At 41.4% G+C, this 18,148-nt stretch overlaps 1 protein-coding gene and 1 long non-coding RNA gene across 2 annotated transcripts; both read right to left on the reverse strand.

Annotated features, from left to right (window-relative positions):
• Positions 1-241: 241 nt before the first annotated feature.
• On the reverse strand, positions 242-8,665 carry LOC117064494. The gene is made up of 3 exons (XR_004429492.1): positions 8,109-8,665; positions 5,965-6,144; positions 242-347 (listed from the first exon to the last, which is right to left on the reverse strand). It is a non-coding gene; the product is annotated as an uncharacterized LOC117064494 (long non-coding RNA).
• Positions 8,666-14,424: 5,759 nt separating this feature from the next.
• LOC117064495 (growth/differentiation factor 3) lies at positions 14,425-15,936 on the reverse strand. The gene is made up of 2 exons (XM_033178600.1): positions 15,345-15,936; positions 14,425-14,994 (listed from the first exon to the last, which is right to left on the reverse strand). Exons 1-2 carry the CDS (start codon positions 15,762-15,764, stop codon positions 14,848-14,850), a joined length of 567 nt encoding a protein of 188 aa, XP_033034491.1. The 5' UTR covers positions 15,765-15,936; the 3' UTR covers positions 14,425-14,847.
• Positions 15,937-18,148: the final 2,212 nt, after the last annotated feature.

The raw sequence follows: 18,148 nt of genomic DNA on the forward strand, positions 1-18,148 counted from the left end.
AGGGTGAAGCATGGGAAGAGGGAGAGGATCTAATGCATACTAGGCTTAATATCTGGGTAATGAAATAATCTGCACAAGAAACCCCCATGACACGATTACCTAAGCAACAAACCTTCACATGTACCCCAAACTTAAAAGCTTAAAACAAATTGTCTTTATTATTTCTGACTATAAAAATAATATGCTCATTGGAGAAAATATAGAAAATGCTCAAAACATATAAAAAATAAAAATCATAAATCTTACCTGAGTTTGTCTTTTACCCCTACGCACAGGTCTCATTCATTCATTTGCTCACCTCTTCTACCACTAATTCACTATCCGTTTGCCAAGTTTCATGCATGGCTCTGTGGAACACGTAATATTGTACAGGTCACATAAACTAACCCAGCTTGATTAGTTTACAAGAAGTAATAAAGGATATGTAATGATGTCTTATCTACAATTCAAGGCAAGCCGTAACTAAAAGTAATACAAAAGACGATGTTTAGGACAGCGAAACAAATCTGTCTGATGCTGGAGTTGTGGGTGCATGCCATCGTGCATTTGTCCAGACCTATAGAATGTACAACACGAAAAGTGAACCCTAAGGTAAACTATGGATTTGGGTGATAATCATGTGTCACTGTAGGTTCATCAGTTGTAACAAATGTACTACCGGGTGCAGGATGCCGATGGTGGGAAAGGCTGTGCTTATATGTGTATGCAGGCAGGACACATATGGGAAATCTCTGTACTTTCTGCTCAGTTTTGCTGTGATCCTAAGATCATTCTAAAGATAAAGTCTATTTAAACAAAAAAAAAAAGTTTTCTTCTTTTTAGTAATAGAAAGTTAAATTAATGCTTTGTGTTTACTGTGGTCCAGAGTTCTAGAAAATTCTACATAATTAACTCATTCAATCCTTACAACAACAGAATGAGGTGAGACTGTATTTAAATCCCCCTTTTATAGATGAGTGAACCAATATGCAAAGAAGCTAACTAACTAACCAAAAGTCACTCAGAGTATATAGTAAAGCCCGAATCCCAACCTGAACAGTGAGCTCAAAAACCTCACTCCTAATCCTGTCTCCTCAGCCTCTGTGAAGATTTAGGACAACTAAGGATGGAGGGATCCCTCAGGTGAGGGAAGGTGGGGTGGGAAGTAGAATCTCCAGTGGGGAGGGGGTGGGGGGAGCATTTGAGGTGGATGAAGAGTGAGCAGGAGTCCTCCTCTCTCCTGTTACTGAAGCAATACAGAGCCTTGTAATAGCTTGCGTTGGAGTGTCTACAGGGGCAGAATGCTAGATTTCGGGCCACTGGGCCCTTCCCAGAAAGAATTGTAACCTCCGAAGCATACCCCTCACTGCTAAGCACTGCAGATCCATTGTGTCTTCAAGTCAGAGTTGCAGATTTCTGTGTTCAGTTGGTCACCTCATCCCGCACCTCCCTCTTCCTTCCCCTGACAGCCCTATCTCAAATCACTTCCCAGCAATAACTTGCCCTTCTCCCTCCAGGGCTGTCCCTGCATTCCCCACACCCTCCCGGCTGGCACCTCTGCCCAGGCTGTGGTTTGGCCCCGGAGGTCCGGACAGGACAGGGACAGCCTGAGCTGAACCTCAAGGAACAGGAAAGTTCAGTGTTTGCCTGAGGCATGACAAGTCATTCAGCGGTCAGTAACTCTTGCTCCTTAGCACTCCATCCCTCTGCAGAGACTTTCTCAGGGGACACGGGGACATTTAGGCCTATTGAAAAGACTAGCCTCCATCGGCCTGCTTTCCTCCCTCACACTTCCTTCAAGAGGCTTTAGCAAGATTTATTTCTGACAGAAATGTCTTTCTGTAGACTTCTGTAAACATTCAGTTACTTCACAAGTTTGCTTAAAACTGTACCAAACTGTATTTTATTCCATTTTCAAAAATGATCTGTGGTAGCCTGACTTCAAAGATGGCTGCCATCAATTGCTGCCCTCTTGTAGATACATGCCACTCTTCCATGGAGAAGGGAGGCTGCTCCTGCACATCCTTGAAGCTCAGCTGGCCGGTGACTACTCTCGACAGAAGATACGGTGGAAGTGACATTGTGCCAGCTCCAGGCCCTGGTCTGTAAGAGGACTGGCAGTTTCCACTTCTTGCCTCTTGGATCCCTGAAAGACAAGGAAGAAATCCAGCCACTGTACTGGAAAGAGGCCACGTGGAGGAACACAGAGGTATCACTCATGTGCATGAAGAAGCCATGTTGAATGTCCAGCCATTGAGGCTTCCGAATGGCTCAACCCCAGACTCCCAAATAAGAACTACTGAGCTGAGCTTATTCAACCCACAGAACCATGAAAAACAATAATATATTATCGTTTTAAGTCACTATGTTTTGGAATTATTATTTTTTTTTTTACGTAGCAATAAATAAATTATGATCATTCACTTTAACCCACTAATTCTAGGAATCTAGAAAATAATCTGAAATATAATCCAATATTCATGATAAAGATATCTAATACACATCATTGTTGATCACCTTAAAAAAAGAGAAAAAACATAGGGCAATAGTTAGTATATTGTACACATGATCTATTGTGTAACATTTAAATAATGTAAATAATGCTTAAGGCCAGGCAGTGGCTTATGCCTGTAATCCCAGCACTTTGGGAGGCCAAGATGTGCAGAGCACGTGAGGTTGGGAGTTCGAGACCAGCCTGACCAACATGGAGAAACCCCGTCTCTATTAAAAATACAAAATTAGTAGGGCATGGTGGTGCATGCCTGTAATCATAGCTACTCGGGAGGCTGAGGCAGGAGAATCGCTTGAACCCAGGAGGCGGAAGTTGTGGTAAGCCAAGATCGGGCCATTGCACTCCAGCCTGGGCAACAAGAGTGAAACTCCATCTCAAATAATAATAATAATGCTTAAGAAGAGTCTTTAATATCCTAAAAGTTCTTTTGACTTTTTAAAGAGAAAGAAAAGAAAATGGGTCACCAAATTATGAATTGTAGATGATCTCTACCACATAATATACATACAAGAAGAGATAATTGGAAGTATATCTGCTAATGTTATCAGCATTTTTAATTGGTGGTAAGATTGTTATTTTCTTTTTTATAGTTTTCTGGGCTTTTCTAAGTTTTCTAAAACAGGATTGGTTTTTGGATTTCTTATCATAAAAGTAATACATGTCCATTATTTTAAAAAATTCAGACAATTCAAAGGGGCAGAAAGGTAAAGTGATAGTCAACGCAAGCCTACCGTCATAGAGATAACCACTGTCAACATTTGAATGTTAACATTCAGAATTTAACATTAATATAAATGTGCATTTTTAAATGTTAGGATACTATATTATTTTATATTCTGATTTTTATACCTGTTTTATAATCAAAAGAAAATACATCTTAATACAGATAATTGTAACTTTTCTCAAAACATCTCATTGCCTTTTATCCCTTCTCTAAGGTTTGCAGAGATGTGTGTATAATGCATAAAAAATGCAACCACAGGAACATGCACACCATACGTCAAAATATATTACACAGTGTAACAACTATGCCTCTAAGCAGTAATTCATATATTAGGAAAGTTGATATTTAGCAAGTTAGAGAAAAAGCTTTCTGGTACTTCCTTTCCTCTTATGATAGCTGGCCTGCCAGGAAGGAATCATTGAACCTGAGCTCCCAGTCACGACCTGTGAGGCCTGGTAAGCATAATAGTAACAGGCAGGGCTCTGAGCCAGCCTGCCTGAGTTGGAATCCTCCTTTACTGGTTCTCTGACCTTGGGCAAATGACTGTACGCTTCCATTTCCTTATCTGAAAAACAGAGGTAATTCTACTAACAACCTCAAAAGGATGTTTTACAGATTGACTTGGACAGTCTATATGATGAGCTTAGCATATTCAGTTAATATCTAGGTGGTAATAGTGTCATTATTCTTTCTTTCCAGAAAAGGTTGTCACATTTGATTTTGCATGAACCCCACCCAGGCAACCAGCATTTAGTCCTTGCCCATATTCTGCATACATTGTATTGAAATACTTGAATTTAGGAAAAAGAAAAAAAAATCAGCAGCCACTATACAGTATATAGTACTGTACCATAGTATAGTAAAACATCATAATAAGTAATGTCCTACAGTCTATTAATATCCCATGATAAGTATTAACAAAGTTTGGAAATGGAAAAAAAAGATTAGCATTTAGGTTTGTACACATTTTGTCAGTCATTAGATATAATCGCAGCAAGAACAGGAGGACGAGGGAAGAAATGAAGGGTGGCTCCAATGTTTGCATGCTTTCCATATGCCAAGCAGCATGCTCAGGGCAGCTGAAGAACTGAGTCCTCCCTGTAAGCACTATTACCTGTTTTACAAATGAAGAAACCGGGGCTTAAAGAAATTAAGTAATTTGCTTAAGGACACACAAATGGTCAAATAGACTGAACCAGGATTTGAAGCCAGTATGTTTGATTCCAAACCTCTGAGCTCAACCATAAGGATAATCTCCCTAACAATTCCATAAAGTAGGTATTACCTTCAACACGACTCAAGTTAACACCTCAGGGGGTTTCCATGTTGGAATTGTCAGTTCATTCCCTCGCACCCCACATATAACCATCTCCCTGCTCAGAAGCTGATTTCATGGCTACCCGTTAAAATTACCTGGACAGGTGTTTTAATATACCAATCGTTTCCACAGAGATTCTAATGTACTAAGTCTAGTGGCCAAGGGCCCATTGGGTGTAATGAGGCCAGCATGAAGCAGCACTGGCCTCCATGGCACTGAGGCTCCCATTGCTTCCAGGGACATTCAAGTAGTTTCCCCAGCCCTTTGATTCCCCAGGGATTCTTTGTCCATCCACCAGCACCTACAGCTCTGGTCCTAGGTCTGCTCTTGCGCTCACCCGCGCTGACTCTGCTCTGTCACCAGTGACCTTAAGTCACTTTCCTGAATGATCCGCCCACCCTCCTCCCCATCTCAAAGCTTCCTAGAAGGCTTTAGTGAAAGCATGTTCCATTCCTTTGTTTCAATGAGCTTGGGAAACCACTCCTTCAGTGATTTAAACAATAGAAAGGAAAACAAAAAAGGAAAAAAAAAAGGGACTTCCAAAAATCAAACACTTATTGTTCCTAGGAACCTATCCTATCAGTGAATTTTAAGAATAAAGGAAAACTTAGATACCCCTCCCCCCCAAATTGCCTGGCAGACATTTGTGCTGGCTTTTGAAGAATGGAGAGAGGGTCATCCTGTATCTTGGAAGTCCGCTGGCCCTGAGGAACTGAGGCTTTTGTTTTCTAAAAGTTACATTACATTTGATCTGTGGAAGACTTGTATTATGTGGATCTGTTTGCTCAGAGTTCAGTTCCTTAAAATCTCAGGCACTTTAACTGCTAGAAGGGAAAACCTCGCTGATTTGTTCACTGGTAAAACCATATTAAAATGTAGCCCCCAACTGATGTATCTAGGGTTTTTGCTTAAAATCATGTGTCAGTTATTTCTATTGACTACTCTCCCTTGTGTGTTCTATATTCACATATGGAATACAATTCTGAAAATACTAACTTCTTCTGACCTATTTAAGTCCTCAACTTCCCATTTTGGTTGTTTCTCCCTACCTCAAATAGCTCACAGAGGCATCAATCAATGCAAAACTTTTACTACTTTTAACTGATAAACCCACAGAAAAGGGCTTTTGTTTGGGATGAATTGACGGTTCTCTCTTCCTATCTCTGACAGTTAAACATCAATGTGGCCACAAGGAAAGCTTTAAATAGTTCAACCTTCAGCTCTGTCTCTGATGGGAACCAGGAATAAGAATGATCTTGTCTGAACAACCTGAAACTGATTCTGGACTCTACAGAACATTTTTGTAGTCTTACATCCCAGAAGAATCCAAGACTTTAAGCAGAATATAAGAGCTGAAACCATGGTATTGCTGTTCAGGTTCCTCTTAAAAGAGCTTTGACTCAGTTCATCTGCACTTCATTATTAATTTACCTTTTGCTGCGGCAGAGACGGAGAGAGAAATGCACAAGGACCAAATCTCCTCACAGAGGACCTCCTGAGCCAAATGGATGGGCCTTCAACTGCTGTTTGTGAAAAAGCAGTCCCAGACTAATCCAGAATTATGAACAAATTGTTCCAGCAACACAAGGCTGCTTTTTTCCGAAAGCGGCCCTAAAAAGAATACATAGAAAAATATGGGTCAAACAGGACTTCAGAAAGTTACTAAATGCAGCAAAAGCACTAAAAGTTAGATAACTAGTCACTTAGGGGTAACTTACTGATTTGAAAACAATGTGACTGAAAATTCTGAAATCCTCAAACTTTTTATTAGCTATTAAAAATCACCTATAACATTATGTATGAATTGTAATTCATTAACATCTTCTGGAGAAGACAGAATAAGACAAATGTGATGTGCTAAGATTTACAGATAAAATGGAATAAATTGGAATCAGAATAAGCAAACCAAGAGGTAGACCAGTCATTGCATCATTTAATTACACTTGTTTAAAACTCCTCCACAGATATAGATATAACTGTCTGTACACAATTTTTTCTGGGTTAGTAATATGAACAATGATTATGTTTAGTTTTTATGTTACACTCAGTTGAGCTTATTAATCATATGCAAGTGACAGTTTAACATAACAAGTGTTATCTAGGCAGGGAGGGTATAAACCATTTTAATTTTTTCTATTTTTTTATATTAAGAACCTAATATGTCACTTAAAAATTACATATCACCCATCCTATTTTTCCAAAAATTAAGGAAGAGTTCAAAACCATCTTACTGAAGTCAGAGCTAGTAGAAAAATATTATACAAGACATTTCTAGAAATCCAGATTTTTTTCCCATTAGCATTTTTACTTCACTATCGATTAATGATGAGATTTAAATTCGTTTTGTCTAGGTTTTTGTTGTAGTTGAAAAAAAAGTTTTGAAATTACAAAGGAAAATAAAAAGCACCTCAAGACTCACCAGAATAGGAAGTTTTCTCAATGCTAAAAAGTTGTCATGTGATCATATTTTAATTAGAACTGTGGTTAGGGGCATCCAGGCATGGTGGCTCATGCCTGTAGTTCCAGCACTTTGGGAGGAGAGGCAGAAGAATCAGGTGAGGTCAGGAGTTCGAGACCAGCCTGGCCAATATGGAAAACCCCATCTCTACTAAAAATACAAAAATTAGCTGGGCATGGTGGCACACACCTGTAATCTCAGCTACTTGGGAGGCTGAGGCAGGAGAGTCCCTTGAACCCAGGAGGCAGAGGTTGCAGTGAGGCAACATTGCGCCACTGCACTCCAGCCTGGGCAATAGCAGCAAGGCTCTGTCTCAAAAACAAAACAAAAAAAAACCCTATAATCCAGAACTGTGGTTAGTGGGGTGGAAATCTAGTTTCATAAGCTCTACTGAAAATTTTGAGTATAGTATACTGTTCCTCATAGATATGGGTACTTTTGCATTTTTTTGTTCCTCACAAAGTATTACTGTTTCATTTTTTTTCTATTGTCTAGCCCCCAAGACCCTTGACTGAAAACCCAGTCAGCAATCTGTGCTGGGTTTGAATTCACCATTAGCACCTGGGGTAACCTCAATCCACAGAATGTAAGAAGACAAGTGAGGCAATGTTTGTGGAGTCCAGCGGCTGAACCCGCTCTGCTCCAGAAGAAATGCCCCAATTGTCTTTCCTAAGCAAAAATTGCCACGACTCCCCATAAACAATCAGTTGTCCATTGACTGTTATAAATAGACTTTAATACACAACCAGCTGTCTGAGGGAGAGTTTATAACTGTTGACCAAAGACACAGTAGGGAAGGGAAATGAGAGATTTCCACATAGCAGGAGAATGACTTGTCTGCAGTCTGCAGTGAATGAGGTTGCACACAGATCTCCCATTTAAAATATGTCAGCATGCCTTGAACTCGAGTGAAAATTATGGGGACAGCACAATGGGCTTCATGTGGGAGTCTGTTTCAGCAGATACTGTATTCTTCTCTCATGGGCACCCTTGAATTCAGGATTGTGAAATAAGTGCTGGTTACCAGATGTCCTGTAAAGTGCTGGTCACAAGAGATATTTTCGATGATACAGAACAAGATGCACTAGTTTAACTGTGATAAGAACTAATCTCTTACCCCATTTCTTTTCCATTTCCTGTTGTTTCCCTTTATCTTTTCCAAGATGACTCTCCTTCTTGCACAACCTCGTTGACAACCACCCTCTATGAAAGAGTGTTCCCGAGCATCTTATTTTAACCAGAACCAGTCCTTGGGGTGAGGCGGTATCTCAAAGATCTGATCAGGTGTGACAGAGAACAGGTCTCTGGGCAGCCAGCCATGGGCACAGGCCTCTCTGTACTGCAGCAGATCCGCCCACAGCTGCTCTGAGTTCTGACCAGCCAGCCAGAGACAACTAGATGTGGTGGAGGGTGAAGGTGGATGCAGGCATTATCGCAAAGCTCAGTAAGACTAAGCTGAGGAGGACAACAGGGGTGAGACACACAAATGTGGGAATAAAGACGGTGGCACAAAAGAAAGGCACAGGGGAGCAGGGATCCATCAGGAAAGATTTAGCAGAATGTTCCTTCACTCTGTAAAATAAATAGAGATGAAGAAAAAAAAAGGTCAATTTTGATAGAAAATAGTATGTTTAGTGGCTGGGCACAGTGACTCATGCCTGTAATCCCAGCACTTTGGGAGGCTGAGGCAGGAGGATCACCTGGTCAACATGGTAAAACTGCATCTCTACTAAAAATACAAAAATTAGCCAGACGTGGTGGCACATGCCTGTAATCCCAGCTACTCTGGAGGCTGAGGCAGCAGAATCGCTAGAACCCAAGAGGCAGAGGAGAGGTTGCAGTGAGCCGAGATTGCACCACTGCACTCCAGCCTGGTGACAGAGTGAGACAAGAAAGGAAAGAAAGAAAAAGGAAAAGAAAAGGAAAGAAAGGGGACAGAGTATGGTTAGTGCATGAACTGTGTGAAATATGATTTGGGACACTGAAAAATTTCAAATGCATTCCTAGTTTGATTCCCACACCTTAAATTTTAAAGCTATGATAAATTTTCTTTTTGTTTTTTTTTTGTTTTGAGACACAGTCTCACTCTGTCGCCTGGGCTGGAGTGCAATGGTGTGATCTTGGCTCACTGCAACCTCCACCTCCCGTATTCATGCAATTCTCCTGCCTCAGCCTCCCAAGTAGCTGGGATTACAGGTGCATGCCACCACACCCGGCTAATTTTTTTGTATTTTTAGTAGAGATGGGGTTTCACTATGTTAGCCAGACTGATCTTGAAGTCCTGACCTCGTGATCTGCCCACCTCGGCCTCCCAAAGTGCTGGGATTATGGGCGTGAGTCACCATGCCCAGTCTAAATTTTCTTTTAAAAATTTACTTTCAAGATAAAAATAAGCCTATCATGATTGCGTTTGAACTATCCAGAGTTAGCACCCATCCTATGATCTCAGTTTACCCTTAAATTAACATAGGTGAGAAAATTCATTATTCCAGTTCAAGTTAGAGAATGTCTTTTTTTTCCTTCTGGCCAAGAGACGTGCAATTTAATGCCAGGGCCTAGTTTTAAGAATTAGAAGTTCTTCTATTTTAAAGATGGAAAAATTTGAAACTGAGTAGGTAATGTTTCTCTAGAGATGTATACAGAAGCATTTGAGATTTCTCCTACTGGGAATCTGTAGATGGCTACTTTTTACCTCAATAAACCACTGTTCCTTGGTTTCCTCTTTTATAAGACAGCACCTTCCTCATAGTAAGAGAATTAATAGAAGAATGCCTTGCACCAGGCACTCAATAGTGTAACCTATTGCAAATTAATTCACTTTAAAGCTTCCCATTGTTTTTCTTTCTCTTCGAGGATAACTTTTATTGAAATATAATATGCATGCAGACGTGCATGTAAGTATACAGTTTGATAAGTTTCCACAAACTGAACACACCCTTGAGGCCTCTGCCCAGATTAAGAGTCAGAACATTCCCCCACACTTAAGAGTTCCTTTTATACTTGCACCCCACACCCTACCCTCAGCTAACAGTAATGTTAATCCAACATTTGCTTTGCCATTTGTAAAACATTTATTGTGGTAAAATAATATAAATGGAATTGAAGTGTTCATTCCACTTTTGTGTGTGTGTGTGTGTGTGTGTGTGTGTTTTCTTTTCTTTTTTTTTTTTTTTTGAGACAGAGTCTCACTCTGTCGCCCAGGCTGGAGTGCAGTGGCCGGATCTCAGCTCACCGCAAGCTCCGCCTCCCGGGTTTACGCCATTCTCCTGCCTCAGCCTCCCGAGTAGCTGGGACTACAGGCGCCCGCCACCTCGACCGGCTAGTTTTTCTTTGTATTTAGTAGAGACGGATTTTCACCGTGTTAGCCACGATGGTCTCAATCTCTTGACCTCGTGATCCGCCCGTCTCGGCCTCCCAAAGTGCTGGGATTACAGGCTTGAGCCACCGCGCCTGGCCTCATCCCACTTTTGCCGATGTTTGTTCTCTACATAAGTAGAATCATACAGCTATGTTTTCCCCTGTATCTAGCTTCTTTCCCTCAACATGTCTGTGGGATTTATCAGTTCATTTACAGAGTTCTACTTTATTCCTCCTCATTAAATAGTACTCTCCTGTGTGAGTATGCCACAATTAATGTCTTCTACTGGTGATGGGCATTTGGATAGTTTTCAATTTGGGGTTTTTACATGTAGTGCTGCTATATCTTTTGGTAAAATATGTAGCTAGAAATGAAATTGCTAGAGCATAGGGTATGCATGTATTCAGCTTTAGTAGATATTCCCATTACTTATTAATACATTCAAGTCACCAAAGAGAAGTGATCATTAATACATGATTTATACAATCTCTTTCATGAAGGAAAGCAATTACGTATTTGGATTCACATGACGCTCTGGACTCTGCCTAGAAGAGTAATACTGCCTACCCACTCAACTTCTCCCACCACAAACCCCACACACCAGCTCTATTGAGCTTTCTCTGCTTAGCTGAACACCCCCTCCTACTCTTTCCTCCCTAGGCCATTGTGGGTGCTGCTTCATTCAACCTGTACCCCCTTTCTATCTGGTTTGATGGCTGTCTCTCAGGCCTCAGCGCCTTTGAGAACTGGTACCAAAGCACAAAGCATGCCTCCTCAAAATGCATGTCATCATGAGTCCATTCTTGTTGGAATGTAAGTCTGAAGATGAGATGCTGGCATTCTCCCCTTGCCCAGGTCTTGTCACTTGCTACCTCTATTTCTTTATCTTTTAGAAGTTGTCTGCACATGCAGATTAAATTTATTTTGAGCCTCCATTCTGGGTTCCCATTGACATAAAACATGATGCTTAGAATATATACAAATCCAAACCACTTAGATCGGTATCAGCAACCAGGTTCAATCCACTTTCCAATAGTTGTACATAATACCATTTTACTGTTCTAGATGATGTCAACTCTAAGGACTCACTAGTATTTAATAACACCTAATTCAAACACAGAACAAAAAAACTACCCAGTAGCACCTTCCAAAGACTAAATACAGTGGTAGAAAGCACTAAACTCTGAGTTGGTCTTCCATGTTGAACAAAAAAAACAATGCTCTGAATCTACATGGTTTCATTACAGAATGGGAAGAGTAACATGGACTGATGCTATAAAAGTAATTCTAGTTAACAGTTCCATTTACACTAACAACAGTAACCTAGATCACCAAGAAATAATTCGAGTAGAAATTGCCATGGCTTAAATGAAATAAAAATGAGGGAACTCATTCAGATCTTTTTCTCCATTAAATGTAAAGTTATATCATGTTCATGGGTGGGAAGATATAGACATTCAGACATCTTCCATGAGAAAAATGATTTAGTGTATGGTACACATTCTCTCAGAATCCTAAGTATACATTAAAACTACAGGAATTAATATGGACATGAAAATGAACAAAGATTAGTGGATTAGAATAGAATATTAGAAAAAAACTTATTAGGCTTAAGGAAATTTAACATGTGACCTAAAAAATAGTGCCCAAATCAAGGTGGGGGGAAGTTCAAATAGTCAATAAAAGGTTAGAATAGTGGGCTATTTAAAAAAAAACAACAAAAAAAGATTGTATTAGATAAGAATGTATTTGACTGCAAGTAACCAAAAAACCAAACTAACAGTGGCCTAATTAAATAGAGATACAATTTCTCATAAATTAGAAGTCTCTGCTAGTATTGGCCCACCTGCTTAATGATATTCTAAGGTGGGTTTGACAGTCTACAGCCCATGGGCCAATCACTGCACTTTTGTACAACTCAAAAATGAAGAATGGTCTTTACCTATTTCAAATGGTTGGGAAAAAGAGTATTTTGTGACAAGTTACATTAAGTTTAAATGTTAGGGCCCATGAATAAAGTTTTATTGGAATACAAAGATGCTCGTTTATATTTCCTCAATGGCCATTTCTATGCTTCAACACCAGAGTTGAGTAGACAGAGGTTGTATGGCCTACAAAGCCCAAGATATTTACTATCTGGCCCTTTACAGAAAAAACTTGCCAATCCCTGCCCTAAGGAACCCGTACTCTTTCCAGTTTTGTCATCTTTGTTACATTGCCCCCAGTAATGTAGTACTTTATTACTGCAAACTAGGCCCTCAACTCCAAAGCAGAAGCCTTCCTGGAAACCCTGCAGACTCCCACTTACATTTGACTGGCCAGAGATTGGCACTGTCAGGCCTAGACACAAATGGCCTGGGAGCCTCCAGCTCTCCCCGCCCAGAAGTATTAATGTATAAATAAGACCATGAACACGAGAACTACAAGAGGCAGAATGTGTATTATCTTTTTGTGGGGATGACCAAATATGAAACCTAGAACCAATAAAGTCAGAGATTGACTTATCCATATAATACCCCCATGTAGAAAAGAAACAAATATATTTGCTACATTTTGTTATATTAAGAGTTTCTATAAGACAAAAAATGCTTGATGCTTGATAAATTCAAAGAATTCAACTGGGTAATTTGATATGTTCAAATTTTCATTTTTAAAGATGCAACTTAACAATGAAATGTATCCCTGATCAAAAGGACTTGCCCTGTGTGGGGAAAATGGTCTCACAGTTGAGGGAAATGTAAACTGGCATAGTTTTGGGGGAGACCAAATTGCATCTCTGACATTTTCTTAGCAATTCTACCTGCATATAAGAATCTATATTCAAAGATGATCACAGCACTATAATAATGGGTAACTTTTAAATTCCCTCTTTGAATGTCCATCAGTAAGGGAATCAGTTAAATGGGTATAGAACTATTAAATACAAGCTAATGTTCATGGGAAAAAAAGGTGTTAAGATTTTGAAATGTCTTCACAACACTTTGTTAAAGAGCTATAGGATTGTTTTAAGGCTATGTTCATATACAAAGAAAGCAGGCTGGCAGGGAACATGTCACACCTGACAGTCACTACCTTTGTTTAGGATTGGGGCTGCAAAGTCAGCTTCTCACGTTGCATACTTTGCTATTAAACTTAAAAGCACAAACCACTTGCAGAGATTGGTCAGAACTTCCGTTGCAGAGATATAAAGAAAGGAATCTAAAAAGACCGAAGTTAGTTCATCCTTATTTCATGAAATCTACTACACAGCCAAGACCAAGCTTGGGAGAGTCTAGAGCCAGGGATGGCTCTCTGCCTCCTTTAGGCTCAGCCCTCACCCTGACCATCATTCTACAGGCATACTCTGCAAGGTGCAGGCTAACGTGAACTATGAATGTCCACTGAGAAAGTCACATTTTAAAATTGTAAATTTAACTGATATACTCTTCCTCCCACTAGGACAGATAACATGTTACTAAGGTTCTAAGTGTCATCTAACTTTCAGTTTCTCTTCTGCCTCAAGAAATCTAACAAGTAGTTTTGGTATTAATATCTGTGTTGGAGTACTTCCTTGTATCTTACTTTGGACCTACGTTTTAGAACCTAAAACTAGAAGTCACTGAGTGAGTGCTCTGACTGAATATTTGTTTCAGAGTGCATTGCGTTGCTTCTTTCCTGTGATCCTTGACAATAGGATTTGAAACCCAACATCTATCTACTCATTCTGATTCAGAGACTCAAGGGCATTAAGTAATAGATATCCAACATAAGAGACCCACAACAATGGTACTGTAGTTTTACTACAGATAGTAGAAAAGCTAATATCATCAAGTTCCTTAAATGATAGTGAGACAAGCTTTCCATGAGGCCAGAGGCCCCCTCCATCAGTCAAGCGACAACCTGCACTCTCAAGCTCCCATCTGACACCAGGTTGTGAAGGCTTCGGGGCCCTTTACCCATGACTAGCCCATGACAGAATGCTTTCTTGCACAGAGTCCTTGCTCACTCTAAAGAGGCCAGGAGTGTTAGGTGAGGAGGAATGTACATGCTGAGGTCAGTTCTGTACCAGCCCCATGCCAATTGTACAGAGAAGGATGATAGCAGCTGAAAAGCTCAGAAGAGTCCAAAGCCAGCTTAACACCAGTAACAATTTTACCCCTACCCCAAGAGCTGACATGCGTCCAATACCAGTTCCTCTTTCCCCACCTAAATGACCCCAGAGGTGGCACTAAGCCCAGCCCAGTCACAATCTAGGACAGCAATAGGCAGACATCACAATGGGCCCAGCTTCCCAGTAGTAGGAGTGACTGAGAACAGCACTAGGGGGCCCCTGCCCACATCAAAGAGAAGCATCTAAGAGGGGTTACTGCCATAATGCCATCCTTCTTGCTGTGCTTTGAGAAACAAACCAAATCCCACCTCCCTTCAAAGAGCTCTAGTTGCTATGAAAACTAATCCCACCCCCTACTAGTCCTGAGACTTAGATGGCCCTGAGGCCAGTAGAAGGCTTTGGGGTATCTCAAGAGCAGCCACACTTCTCCACCAAGGAAGTGTTCACATAGTGCACACTCATCTTGTGTTCGTCATCCTGGACCATCAGGGAGAAGAGTCTGACCCTGGTGGGACGGCAGGTCTGGAAGAGCCAGGGACAGGTAGGTACTCCCCTCTGCAGAAACAAATGGCAGAATGGTGAGTGCCTCATAGCCACAGCCTCATACCTAACGGCATCGGTAGACTTGTTAGGGATACATGGGAAGGGAGAAGGAGGGCCTGGGGAGAAGCTGCTGGATCTGGGCTGTTTCAGAACAATCTTTAGGAAGCTGTTGTTTCTTATGCAAAGATAAGAGATAAGGTCACAGTACGGGGAAGATGCTACACACTGCATCAGTGCTAGATTACATAATTGCCAACTTCAGTGGCTTCCTTGACTCAAAAGGAGCCAAGCCTAGAGAGTTGAGCACTTAGTGCTTTCCCAATATGACCCCAGAAGAGAAAGAACGAGGTTCCATGTTTTACCTTATAGCACTCAAAGCTGGAATGACGGAGCTCACTGTTGAGGGCCAAGCAGGTACCCTGGCAGTAAGGGAAGCTGAGAGTCTTGGGTGCAACAATACACTCGCCCCAGGCAGCTCTGTGAAGGTTCACCTTGCGATCCTGCAGATGGCAGAGCTTCTCTACAGGAAACGTATCCTGGCCATCGCCTATCTCCCAGTGATTCTGGCACAGGGTCCCCAGGATCAGCTGCTCCACATTAGGGATAAAGGGTTTCTGGACATAAGGCAGGTGAAACAGAGATGGCTGTGTGTGGGACGAGGTCACGAACAGCAACACTACGTCTCGTTTCCTTTCGATGCTGGAACACTCGTTCAGGCTGGCATCAGCGACATCAGTGGCTGGAATCTTTGTCTCTGCCAAGAGGGTGGGCACCACCTCCATCCAATATATGAGTAAACAGTAGATCTCCAATAATGACCCTCCCTCTGACTGGTAGGATGAAAAGATAATGGGGAAAGATCCCAACAGGAATCTTTGGAGGCTCCTTTGATGGTCCTCAAACTCTAGAACAAGCTCAGTGGCATGGGGGACAATGGGCACCCAAGCCCATAGGTTTATCAAGGAAACCCCCAAGAAGGGAACTGCCTCAAAACAGAGAAGCCAGTAGCTGTGTAGGAACTGTGAGCCTGTAGGGAAAGAAGAGGGGAAGCTCCAGGAGGCCGCTATCATGGAAAGTCCCACCTCCCTTTCAGCTTCTTACTCCCCACTACCCAGCCTTGCAGGATAGGACAAAGACTTAGCAGTCTCAGCTTGTCAAAGCCAGTGCTTAGTCCACAGCAGCCAGGAATGGGCTGAGGTTTTTCAACTCCCATCACCCTACCCCTGGAATTAAGTCAGAATGACTGCCCTAGTACTGAAAACCATTCCAGTCACTATGACCTAAGACAAGCCACTTGCCCTGTTGCATGTCCTAATACACTGTAGTTGCCCAGCCCACCAGCTGTGTACTTCACACTTTGGAGCATCCTTACACAGAGAACTTTAGGGCATCAGCCATACAGCTTAAAGACATCCTACGTACCAGGCCTGCAGAGCTGAAACCAGGAAGCAGATTCCTTTTCTGCTAGACCAGCTGAAGAGTATTCTGTCCCCAACTCCTTGCTCTACTCACAAGAGCCCTAAATATCTGTTGTCATTTACACCCTATTCCCCGACCAGTCCCACAAAATGCTGCCAGGCAGCTTTTGGATCACTCCTTCCCTGGCAAAAACCAGAGCTCCAGATACTTACTTTTGAATGTGAGGGTAAAACCATGTTGCCTGGCAGAAAAGATCTCATTTATGTGGGAAGGCAGCATCGAGTTGGGACAGTCAAATGTCTCTACTGAGCTCAAACACATGCACCAAAGACCCAGAGCCAAGAGCCCAGGAATGAGCCAGGAGCTGCCACTTCTCCCACCGCCACCCTCCATCGTACCTGCTCTTAGAAGCGGGGCTTCACCTTCACTGTCTTTAAATATCCATCTGGCCAGGTGTAGTCCCTATTCTAACCCCCAGAGCTTGGGGCTGATCATGCATTCAAGAGAAATTAAATTCAGATGAGAGAAACTCCCACTCCCAGAACAACTTCAATACCTACTCCTGCTTACAGAGTGAAGGTGCAAGAAGTGATAATACAGATTGTGTTTCTCAAATGCAACCTTGAAAACACAAGTACATAATTAGTGAATAGATGCACTTATGTGGAAGACATGCTCTGACAGACTGTGTCGGTCCAAATACTGAAAACAAGGACAGGTATGCACAGTTTGCAAGTTACAAACACTCCATTTAACTCACCTTTGTGTTCTTAGACTTTAGCTAACATCAGAATCACCTAGAGCATTTGTTAAGACATAGATTGCTAGGCGCCATTCCCAGAGTTTCTAATTCAGTAGGTCTTGAATGAGGTCCAAGAATTTACCACTCTAGCAAGGTGCCAGGTGATGCTGATAATGCTGGTTCTGAGACCGCTTTGAAAATCACTCATCCACATTATTTATACCATAACTAGTACATAGAAGATGCCCAATAAGTATATTTTGATTCATTGATAATATGCTATACCTAGTGTGTTTGTGGCTCTGAAATTTTTTTAAACAGAAACAAACAAACAGCAACAACAACAACAACAACAAAAACTCCTTCAGGTTAAAAGGATGAAATACACTAAATCTGAAAATACCAGATTCTTATGTGGGAAGTACCCACATAAGAAAAGTAATATTTGGGATTCATGCTCCCATCATTCTTTTGTTTTCTTTTCGGAGAGTACAAATCAAGATCTTCAAAAAATAACAGACATAAGAAGCCAATATAGTCTTCTTCATGTTTCCTAACACTTAACAAATTATTATGAGCATATTATATATAGTGTAGGAATAATCTGTCAATTAAACATACAGAGTAAGGCATTCCTCATTAACAAATTAACCTGCATTTTATAATATTTGCTTTTCTTAAAAGACCAAATCACATTGACACATACAAGAAAAGTTTAGTTTCTCCACTTTGAGAGGCCAAGGTGGGCAGATCACGAGGTCAGGAGTTCAAGACCAGCCTGACCAACATGGTGAAACCCCCGTCTCTACTAAAAATACAAAAATTAGCCAGGTGTGGTGGTGTGCGACAGTAATCCCTGCTACTCAGGAGGCTGAGACAGGAGAATCACTTGAGCCCCAGAGGCAGAGGTTGCAGTGAGCCGAGATTGCGCTACTGCACTCCAGCCTAGGCGACAGAGTGAGACTCTGTCTGAAAAAAAAAAAAAAAAAAGTTTAGTTTCTCTAA

This window comes from Trachypithecus francoisi, unplaced genomic scaffold, assembly GCF_009764315.1.
Source record: "Trachypithecus francoisi isolate TF-2019V2 unplaced genomic scaffold, Tfra_2.0 Lachesis_group2, whole genome shotgun sequence".
NCBI lineage: Eukaryota > Metazoa > Chordata > Mammalia > Primates > Cercopithecidae > Trachypithecus > Trachypithecus francoisi.

What these genes read in the sequence shown, in the direction of transcription:
- LOC117064495 (XM_033178600.1), bottom strand. Translation starts at nt 15,764, where the DNA reads ATGGAGGTGGTGCCCACCCTCTTGGCAGAGACAAAGATTCCAGCCACT. An exon ending in CCAGCTTTGAGTGCTATAAG is followed by an intron (nt 14,995 to 15,344) that starts GTAAAACATGGA and finishes TTGTTTCTGCAG; the next exon opens with AGGGGAGTACCTACCTGTCC.